The sequence below is a fragment of the Temnothorax nylanderi genome, unplaced genomic scaffold (genome assembly GCF_030848795.1).
Source record: "Temnothorax nylanderi isolate EJ_2023f unplaced genomic scaffold, tnyl_v1.0 TNYL_tig0140_pilon, whole genome shotgun sequence".
In the NCBI taxonomy this organism is placed as follows: domain Eukaryota; kingdom Metazoa; phylum Arthropoda; class Insecta; order Hymenoptera; family Formicidae; genus Temnothorax; species Temnothorax nylanderi.
Genome location: NW_027249202.1, coordinates 132,592 through 143,965, shown reverse-complemented (window position 1 = coordinate 143,965; position 11,374 = coordinate 132,592). Strand labels below are relative to the sequence as shown.

At 40.4% G+C, this 11,374-nt stretch overlaps 1 protein-coding gene across 1 annotated transcript; it reads right to left on the bottom strand.

The window, feature by feature from the left end:
• Positions 1 to 157: 157 nt before the first annotated feature.
• On the bottom strand, positions 158 to 11,254 carry LOC139777186 (monocarboxylate transporter 14). The gene is made up of 7 exons (XM_071714449.1): positions 9,541 to 11,254; positions 3,415 to 5,029; positions 3,081 to 3,244; positions 2,052 to 2,205; positions 1,697 to 1,957; positions 1,374 to 1,595; positions 158 to 1,290 (listed from the first exon to the last, which is right to left on the bottom strand). Exons 2-7 carry the CDS (start codon positions 4,834 to 4,836, stop codon positions 832 to 834), a joined length of 2,682 nt encoding a protein of 893 aa, XP_071570550.1. The 5' UTR covers positions 4,837 to 5,029; positions 9,541 to 11,254; the 3' UTR covers positions 158 to 831.
• Between the last annotated feature and the right edge of the window lie 120 nt (positions 11,255 to 11,374).

The following is an 11,374-nucleotide window of genomic DNA, read 5'->3' as shown; positions in this document are numbered from 1 at the left end:
AATGACATTAATATAATAATAATTAATTAAGAAATAATTCTCTCGATAAAAGAATTATTCAAGATACTTGTGTAACGGGCGAAAGAACGATAACTTGTAATACTCGGTGCGCTTGAGCCGCGTGTAAGGACATCGATGAAAAAAAAAAAGAACGAACTTTGTTGTATATAAATGTCGTAGCTTTTATTTTTGTAAAACAATGTAAGTGTTGATTGTGCAAACGTATTTAAGCATTTCATATTAAATCTCATACAAGTATATTTTTTTTATACCCGCCCGAATCTTTTTTCGTTATAAGATTTTTTTCCTTACAAAATATATCCTTTATTGAACTTTTCAATTTTGTTTTATTTAAACAATAAGAACTTTTATAACTAACCTCTCGCGTTGGGGAAATTCACTGCTTGTTCGTATTTTATTTGCTTTTATTCAATCTAATTATTTAAAATTAAATCTATCACATGCAAGGTGCACTTTAAGTAGAAAGAAATTTGTAGATACGTGTGAATGTGTGCTGTGTATGCGCCCATGTACAAATTAATATATTTTAAACCAACGTGTAGTTATTATATAAGTAGAATGTATTAATAACACGAATAAGTTAAGTACGAGGGGAAAGTACGTTGCGAATAAACACTCGCTACAAATAGGAAATTAAAAATTGTTCGTTACATATGTCGTAACACGATGAGATTCGTTCGATTAAATTTTCTTTCTTTTTGTTGTTTTTTTTCTTGTTAGAACGTTTACTAATTTTGTTCTATTTGACGCGTACATATTTTGTAAAGGCAAAGTCTGTATATATGAATCTGTGTATATGTCCTCTATACTCTATGCCAAATAATCATCGTCATTCGTTCGTTCCATCTCGATTGGCCCACTACCGAAAATCTTACGGTTTCTCGTATATGGTATAATACCCACAAAGATTCCAGAGACAATGATCCAACCACCGGCCATAAGGAAAGAAAGCTCCCAAGAACCTGTCACATCGAAGAACCACCCAGCCAACGGAGGTCCCAAAAGATTCCCGATTCCTTGACACAATAAGCTAAGACCATAAGCGGTAGTGAATCTTTCTAGAGGAATCAGTTCTACTAATATAACGGGAGTAAAACTGAAATTACTGGCAAAGAAAAGACCGAAAGCTGCCGCACTTATAGATAGAAACACGTAGTGGTGAGTGAATACGGACATCAATATGGTAGCCACTCCACAGGCTATCAAGCACCAAGTATACGTTTTACTGACATTCATCCAGGGTTGATCGCCAGCCCAGCCTAGACCAACCTGAAAAAACGATAGTAACGGACATGATGGAATGCCATTCAAGGATAAAATATTATTCTTTAAAGTAAAATATTTGAAATTACCATTCCGATGGTATTGGTTATACCGATGATACTGAGAAGATTAGCGGCATCGGACTCGGCGTAACCGTTTCTAGTCAGATGCTCCGCCAGGTAAAAGTACGGTACGATGAACCATGTGAATAGCAATATCGTCGACAGTGACATTAGCAGGAAATGCAATTCGAAAAACATTGAGAAATCCAACATACTCTTTAATAAATCTACCAGCTCGGCGTACCATTTCTGCCAAAGAAGATGAAGAGATGAGGAAATCGGAATAAAACACACGTCTCTTGCAAATCTCTTCTCCCTTCTAATGGGGAGGAAAAAAACCTGTAAAATACCTGTTCGTTCTCCTTAGCCAACGTGGTCATACTATTTCTGTAGATATCGGGACAACTGCTCGCTCTCAATCTGTATTTGTGCAGATTTAGAGCAGCGCCGCGATACATGACCGAATTTCTGTGCACTCTGATATCTTTGAAATAATGGGTATTGGTGCTAAACTGTCGCCTAAGCCAAGGTATGGAGTCCGTCCTGATGACATTAGCTTGTGGCTCGACGTAGCGTTTAGACACGGATTTTCTTTTTTCGATCGGTGCGACCTGGCAAAAAAATATTTAAGTTTGATGCGTCGCGTCGCGTCCTTCAATTATGGATTCAGATGATGAAGGATCGTCCGAATCACTCGCTAATTACCATATGTGTGACTTCCTTCGCTAACAAGGGATTAGTTTCCTCTATCTCCTTCTTGGACATTTTTCTGGCGCAACCGAGTTTCGTCGGGACGTGAACGGAGGTGGAATCTTTTCTTTGTTCGGTGTTCGTTTTCGATTCCGTAGCTCGTTTAAGCCTTTATAAAATATTAAATATAAATATTAAATATAAATATTATGTCACACCGTGTCATAAAATATTCCATGTATTCGGCGAAAGCACCGCGTGCGACAAATACCCCTTAAGCAAAACAATACAAATTGCTTGTAAATTCAATCAGAATTTTGCATCAAAACCGTGTTTTGCTTGCGAAACTTGTTGTTTATTAATTGAGAGTAAATTGATGCCAAAAATCGCGCCAAACTTGCTAGCATAATCTAACAGACGGTAAAAACCGAATAAGAATATATGCACAGCGCAATACGACAGCAAATGGGAAAGCAAATATCGAGCAAAACTTGCCGTTACGTAATTAACTCGGTCATTCGACATGCCTTTTTAAATAACTTAAATATATTACCTCAAGTATACCATATTTAAAGGTATTTAAAAAGGCATGACGAATGTGTGTGCAGTTGTGCACGCGCACGTGCTTTCGCGCGTGTGTGATCAAACTACGTAATGGCAAATCTTGCTCGATATTTGCTGCCACGTTGCCGTATTGCACCGTGCATATTCTTGCTTTGCTGTTAGATATTAGATCATGCCAGTAAATCTTACGCCAATTTGCTCTCATTTTATGAACAGCAAGTTATGTTATAGTTCTACTGTCGTATTTTGTAAACAACAATTTAATTAACGGATTTTGCATCAAACCTGTTGTTTTTCTGCCAATGAAATTTGTTGCTGACACTTGACAAAATATTTCAGATTTTGCTTTTTTCAGATTTGACTGACTGGGTATAATGTCGTATGAATTAAAAGGGTATACGAAGACTTGGATCGAGAAAGAGAGTCGGTTAAAACCCGCACTGTGTAACTATGCGTATAGCAAATTCGTAGCAAATTAACCTCATTGACATAGTGACGCCGCTTTTATTACAAATCTCCCCCGTCGAGTCTTGCAGCTGCTTATCGGACAAACTTCTACATAATAGGAGGCTGGGGTAATTTTCCAGAATGACAGTGTACAGCCTAGAATTGGTCATTAATAACTCCAATACTTCCAAAGGCACCTGGAATCTCACATTTAAATTTATTTATTTATAGCAAAAACTAGTGAAATCGAGCATCGCAGTTGTCGTTTTTGAAGTATGCGTCCTTCCATTGCGACATCGGTCCCTCTTTTTGCTCTCTCTCTCTCTCTCTTTTTCTCTCTCTCTCTCTCTCTCTCTCTCCCTCTCACCTTTTCGCTCCGCTTTACAAAAGTTGGCAGATTAACTACACTCGTTGTCTGCCTCTTCACCCCGTCGACCGCTTCGGTGCTCGTGCTTAGATTTTGTAAAAAATATTCAGGCGCCTGGTCGGTTCTAAGCAGCTTTCTGAGTTCTTCGATGCCTGGGAACTCATCCAACGAACTTCCGTCCGAACGACCGTGTGACTTCTTCAGCGGAGCTTGGTCTTGCTTGCGTTGCTCCAGAATCCACCATTCCGGATCTCTCATAACGGTACCCGCGATGATCATGTTGAAGAAAGTGCCGGCTAGGAGCAAGCAAGCGCCTCGCCAGCCGTACTCCTTGATGAAGTACGCTGTCATCGGAGCGTAGACAAACGTACCGATCCCGGTGCCGCACGCTCCGAGACCTACAGCTAGGGTACGCTTCTTGTCGAACCAAAAGGCGATGCTCACAACTGCAGTGACGTAGCATAAGCCTAGACCGAGGCCCGCGATCACGCCGAAAGTTAAGTACATTACTTCGATGGTATTACTGAAGATACTCAGGATAAAGCCCAGCCCTGACACCAGGCCGCCGATGATGGTCATATTCCTGCATCCGTAACGGTCGACAAGAGCGGACATGATCGGTCCGGATAGAAGAGGTACGGCCATGAAGAGCGAGCCGATCCAGGCGGTCTTGGACTTTGAAGCGCCAAATTCGTGAAGAAACTCGATGTAGAGCAGGCCAAAGCTGAAAGAGACCCCGTCGGCCACCATGGAGATGACCAGGGAGGCCAGAACGACCACCCAGCCCCAACCGCCGTCGGGCACTTTCGGCTTCTCGCGCTTTGCCCCTCTCGCGATGAAACTCGACGAATCCTCTCGCTCCGAGATGCTCAAGGAGTCGATGGAGTCCTTGATTCGCCGATTCGCCCTTGTCCCGACGACCGACTCGGTGCGACCGTATCCCTCGCGAATCAGTATCTCTTGAGTCTTGAGCTTCGAAGCACCGCTTCGTTCCATCGGCATCGGCTCGATCGTTTCGATCGTGCCGACCAGCTCGAGCGGCTCTGTCGCGTCGAACGGTCTCTCCGTCGCATTGGTCGAATCCAAACTGATTTCGCGTACATTACAAGTTTTCGAGGGCGAGCTGACGTCGTCGACGTTCAAATCGACGCTTTGCCGAGGGGAACTCGAACAAATCGTAGGACTCCCGTCTCGCCAGCCAACCAAGGGAGCTCTATGCGGTTGACAGTGGTTGCTCTGGCTCCTCTTTACATACGGATCTTCCCTTGCGACGCTTGCGACGCTTCCCTCGGAACGATCATGAGTACGAATCTGATCGTTATTGTTATCGTGCTTGCAACCGTCATTATTTCCATCATTTGTGCAACCGTTCTCGCATTCCATCTGAATTCCTCGCAGGACGACATCGTTCCTGCTAAACATAGTTTCTCTAAATATAGGTAATGGCCGAGTGAATCCAACGACGCCGCCAGCCCTTTAGCCCCTGGAACTCGGTGGGAAGATAACCACTTTGGCCTCCGGTTACCATATGGACCCTCGGGACGATCTTGGACAATTCACGGAAAGCTGACCGCGCCGAGTTGCGCGGCATGCACGCACCGTCGAGTCGCTCGTCCTGTAAAACAATTTTTTCACCGGTATTAGCGCTCCAGTTAATTACACCCATAAGATGAAAATCTTATACCGTCATCTGAGCCGATCGGAACAGAAGGTAAGAACAATACGAATTAGGAAAATCGGCTTGTAAATCGACTGTAATAACAGCACGTACTTTTCTAATATTCCTATATATGTACATAATACATCGATCGTATCCGAGTGTGTGTAATGTCTCATGTCACGACAACAAAACATATTTCACAACATTACAACGCTCGTGGTGCCAGTCGCGCGCCAACGCCAACCCTGACTAATTTGTGATCCAATCTGCGGCGTTGGTTGTTTTACTACGACTACAATTAAGGTTCGATAATATCACGGTCCGTGGGATCCTTACGATTGAACAATAAGCATGGACTAGTAGCGTATCTCGTATCTCATATCTCGCTTTCGTAAATTTTCCACGAAATTTCGCACGAATATCACGTGTCTTAATCGATACGTGATTGCGTAAGCGTGCTTATGAAAGAAACTCGAATCTTGAATCCATTTTTTTCATACAATTCGCATTTCTATATAATTTCACACGACAGTGGAAAGGTTTGGAAATATAAAGCGATAGAGAAAAAACCAATAATTCCTCATTCCTCACCATCGAGATAATGCAAATAACGTGCACAAGTGCATATATATAGCTAGTATTTGCGACTTGCGACACTCGCGTTGGCGTGAGCAATTATAATACAGTCGTGAATAAATGAAAGAGGAAATCAGATTAGATAAAGATAACTGGTCAGCCAAGTAACCAATTAATAAATCAATAAGGCAAAGCGTGCAATTGGCTGGGGCTCGATTGATCAATGAGTTACTTATAAGTGCCCGCGCGCCAAGCTGGAAGCACGGAAGGCGAAATAACAACAATTAAGTTGTCGGAAAAATACAAGGAAAGAAATGCGGTTACAACGGTACAACTTAGCGTGAGATATCTGAAATTAAAAGAATTTAATTTCAGATCGAAGAAAGCGTTCTATTTGTGCATAACCGTTATATTATCGTTGCGTCATTATCATTATGCGTGCATGCGTATATCATATACATATATCGTCGTCATACATCGCGTATTATATATATGTATGTTGCGCGATTATTCTGTAAAATTGTAAATTTTTTGTTCGTGTCAGTGCCTCTCTGCCTCTACTCTTATCGGTACAGGAAAAGGAAAAAGGAAAAGTAATAAGGAACAGGAAATAACCAAAAAATTGTTAATTACAACCTAAAAAATTCAAATACTATGATTGGTTGGCAACAGGCAATAGGCACAGAATTTCCAACGTGACGGAAATTCTGTGTCTATTGCCTGTGTGTGTCACTGTTTATTCTGCATTTATATTATACATGATTTCTGATTTCTATTCCCTGTTCCTATTGCCTGTTGCCTGGCATTGTGCAAAAGGCTTTATACTCGACTCGAGGTACATCTCTATTATCTATATATAATTATAAGTACAATTAGAAAATTAAATTATCTTGAAATATATAAATATGTGGGCAACAATAATTCTGCAGGTTTTTATTACGCATATTATTATTAATAAATGTAAGGTATATAGTTATGAGCAACTCGTTCGTGCTTAACTTTTAACAGAATGAGGAAATATATCGGGGAGAGACTATAGATGAGAGAGAGAGAGAGAGGAGAGGAGAACATCGTTTATGACCTTATGACTTTTGCAAATTTTTTTTCATAATTTATGCAGTTAAGATTCAAAAAAATTCTAAAAATTCCCTGTTAGATTTTTCGTTATATACTCGATTATATGCTCGAGATTATATACACAGATTTAAAAAAAAAAAAAAAAAAAAGAAAGATATTTATCGTATAAAGTATGCACGAACGTTCCAAAGCTTTTGAAAGTAGACTCACTTTATTATTAGAAGTCTTTCGTCAGACAGTAGTCTAATAATACTTTGGTATTGCACAACTGTCGACTTGCGACGTAAGTTGAAAAATTTTTGGCAATCGCCAGTAATATGTATTTATAAGTCTGTTCTGTCTGATGAAACATTAGATTGACTCTGCCTCAGACTTGATAAAAACACTATTGCTGCATTATTAAAATTTTTCTCATAATTCTATTTTAAGAAATTGTCGTTATATAGATGATATAAAGTCATCTGACGAGCCAACAAATGTCTTTTCTGCGTATATCTGGATACATATAAAAAAACCTCCTTTTTAATGAGAAAAAGAAACCTATAAAATGTTTAATGTAATAATTTATCGTATAGTTATTGATCGTAAGATCGACCTGTCCCGGTCAGGCCGGTCATCTTGATAATCGAAAACTTATTTGCCAGAAGCATACAAAAGCTTTCCTCGTGGAGATTAGACGACAATATCCCGACAATTGTTAATATTTGATATGGATCAGCGATACGGACAAAGAACGACGAAACACGACGTTGCTTTCTCGTTGGAAAAATTTTCGTTCGAAATAATATAATAATTTTATAAAAATTTATTGCGCAAACGTTTAAAGAAAGCTAGGATTGCGTATCTCATTGCCGTTTATATGGATTTTATGATTATACTTATCGCTATACGCGATAAATATACGTATATGCATATGTATATATATAGTATGTATGTACATATACATATGTATAACGAAATGAGGCAGATAAACGTAGTCGTTAGCATATCTAGCACACGCGAATACTGTGTGTATACTTTATACCTTTATAGAAACAGTTGACGGATTATGAACGGAAAACAAATTATATTTCTGATATTGCATAGCAAGATGAAGTTTGTTTTAATACATTTCTTTTTCTTATATGATATAAGTACGCCCAAGTAAATGGAAGCGCGGAAAAGGTTCGAAAATAAGTATATTATATATAGTTGGTAAGTGGAATAATACAAGAGTCGCCATCAGAGGGGTGTGATCACCATGGAGACCGACCGGTCGATTTCTCTGCGTGAAAATATACGTCCGTCTCTACCAAAATACAGAGTAAGTACCTAGAGACAATTAAATTTCCGATAAACTTAATTTTGTATATAAAAATCAAGACGTGTTGAGAAATTTGAAAACAATTCTATACGAAATACTAAAGCTAATTTCCGTCTAATTGAATAAGCTTAGCTCGAAAGAATAGACGATAAATCTGGCTGAATTGTTACAGCTATAGAGAGTGAACAGTGATGCAATGTTGAAAAATTAACATCTCTGATTTGTCGCGCATACAAAAATTCTAGTGTAATAATATTTTCGACAAACTTGTCAAGTTTAGAGAAAATGCTCCTCTTATATAGATAATATTACTTATCTCGAATATATGTGGTCATGTGGACGTACGTATGCATGTATGCATGTATGCGTGCGGCATGTATGTACGAGCACATCGAGTCATCGATTAAACATCGCAGATATCTGATACTCGATACGTCGTACGACGCGACCACGACCGCGACCGCGACCGCGACCGCGACAGCGACGGGACATTGTCCGTGAATTTAATATCGGTAATCATGCGTACTTAACCAGGATTATATTGCAGATCAATGCATCTTGCAAAGTGTAAACACTCAAAACGATAAAATCTTATCGTTAATTTAAGTATCTATTATTTTATTAATTACTCTTTAATCAAAATGCACTTTCGCAAGTGAAATTTCGGCTAATCATAATATCTTACGTGCGATCATAAATTTTGTATCGCAATTATATCTCTGAACCTGACGCATCGCGCCGTATCACAGTTGCGACATTGGAAAATTTGGAAATATTCGAGGGAATAAAATAAATAACGATAGACGTTAATTATCGCGATGATTACATTTATTAGCTAAAGCTACATCGAAGTCGATGTGAATAGACAAGGTTATTTAATTCGTTATACGTATTCAGTTATACGATCTCATTGTCAGCTTGTGCGAAATTTCGACTTTTCGGTAAAACACTAAAACATACATATCCGTTCGGAATAGCGATAATAAGGGGCGAGATGCACATTTTAGGCATAGTGACAGATAAACGAGACAAACGTTTCAAAGTATGTATATCCATGTCCTTTCTAACAATAAATTAATAAATTAATAAAGAATATGCAACGTCGACAGTGCAGTCGACATATATTTAAATTTAAAATATACAGAGCTGGACACTGTCATCCCTACAATTAGTGCAATGAGAATAGTGACGAAACAAAGAATTCCCAACAGCATTAGCCGTAAGAAACATTAATGAGGACACGATAATATCTATTATTTTATTAGTATGAAAAAAGAATATATACAAAGTTCTTAATCGTCTCGTTACGCTGCACGATACGTGCTGTTATCTTTATGCTCCAAGTGCCGGAAAAAGGAAAAAGGAATAGTCAAAAGGCGAGAAAAGGAGGAAAGGAGGAAAAAGAGATGAGAAAAGCAAAGAAAGGGAAATTAGAATACATACGCGTAAAATACTGTCAAATATTTGCAATCGTATTGTACTTATCGCGTGAGACGCGTTGAGAGCTTACCAACAACGAGCTCCCGCAGATCGTTATAGCTGATGACTTTGAGTAGCCCAGCACGATTGTCGTTGGAAAAAGCGTATCGCGCCTTTTAATCGCAACAACAATTTCGTGCATTCGCTCGCGGCGCGAGTTTCCCGATGCGGATGATATCACGTGCGACTGCCTTGGTTGAGGGCACCCGGTAGACTGAGCTGACTGAGTGCGCGGTTGACGTGGTTCAGCCGGTTCAGGAGCCTCGAAATCCACGTCATAAGAAAGGTTCTCATCGCCGCACCTGACCTGAACGGAGCACGCGTGTCGGCGGTGTCGGCGTCGGCGGTGTCGGCCTCGGCCTCATCGCGTTTCGCTGTGCCTCGCCCTCGTCCTCGCTCTCGCCCTCGCCTCGCCATGCCTCGCCATGCCTCGCGTCTCGCGTCTCGCGTCTCGCGTCTCGCCTCCCCTGTCTGACTCCCCAGCCCACAGTCCCCACAGAGTCCACCGAGTCCACCGAGTCCCGAGGCCCCGAGTCCGCAGTCGCCAGACCAAACTCTGCCCGTTGCCGAGCCAACAGCCAACCTTCGTTCGCCCCGCCATGCCATGACGTGTATAAGCCGTGTTTCGCCCCACTATACCCATTGCACTATATTCGCCTTGAGTGCTTGAGTCTTGACTCGCCTCACTCGCCTACCTAGCTCTCTCGACTCTCGACACTCTCGACCACTTCCCAAGTTCCCAATGCCAAAAACGCAAAAACGCAGTGTCACCGATAAATTGATAAACCACGCGAGACGCGAGGTACCGCTTTACTTAAAAATTATTAGAGCCGCTTTAACAGTTATCGTTAAAAATTTGCACGCGAGCATGTAAATAAGTACTGCAAAGAGTGCAAATAAGTAACATCACCGTTCTCATGCGAGTTTAAAAAACAGTTAGCAGCGCATTGCAATCTTTTGAGAATTTTATGATTGCCAATTTGCCACACGTGATTTACGAATATTTCACGCGAAAATTCTCATTTTTAGATTCGCACCTGACCGCTAAGTATTCCAACGTTTGCGCACAAGTTTGTGGGTATTCGCGGCGATGAGAATGACTTTTTATACGAGAGTAAAAAAAAACATATATTTGAAAATAAATGACCGATCGATAAAATTATCTCCGTTGTGTTAACACTCAGTTGACATGACTGACATCTGACACTGACGCCACCCAACGTCATCCGACGATCCGACGATCCGACGCCGCTAGATATGCGACACGACGATTTGCATCTGCACTTGTCGGTAATTCAGCAAGCGCGCTCTCTCTCTCTCTCTCTCTCTCTCGATCAATTTTCTTACACAAATTTCTTAGCTTTCCTACATCTCGCTTTATTATTCTTCATCTTATTCATAATCAAGAAATGATGTATTAGAAGTGCGGTTTAGACGGGCGTCTAAACCAACAACTATAGCGTGATAACGAGCAAAAATAAAAGCTAATAAAAGCTAATAGAAGCCAGTAAGAGTCAAATCTCCAAATGTCCTCGTTTTTCATTTTCACAACGATTCCTCATCCTATATACACGTATATTATAAGCGCGCATAGACAAAGTTTGAAATCTGGGTTACATATCGTACGACGAATGTGGAATTCGTTCATTTCGTTTATTACGAAATAAACCGTAAGCGAGCGGTGAGTACGTGACCGCGAGAAACATTGCGATATATATTTATTCGGGTCATTTTCGCATATCTTATTATAATTCCAACACAACACACCATTTTCCAATATATTATTGTATCTGTGCTGATTGTTAAACCGAATATCGCATTTCGTTCTCGGTAAGTATAGGGATTGCATGGTATTGGCTAAGAAT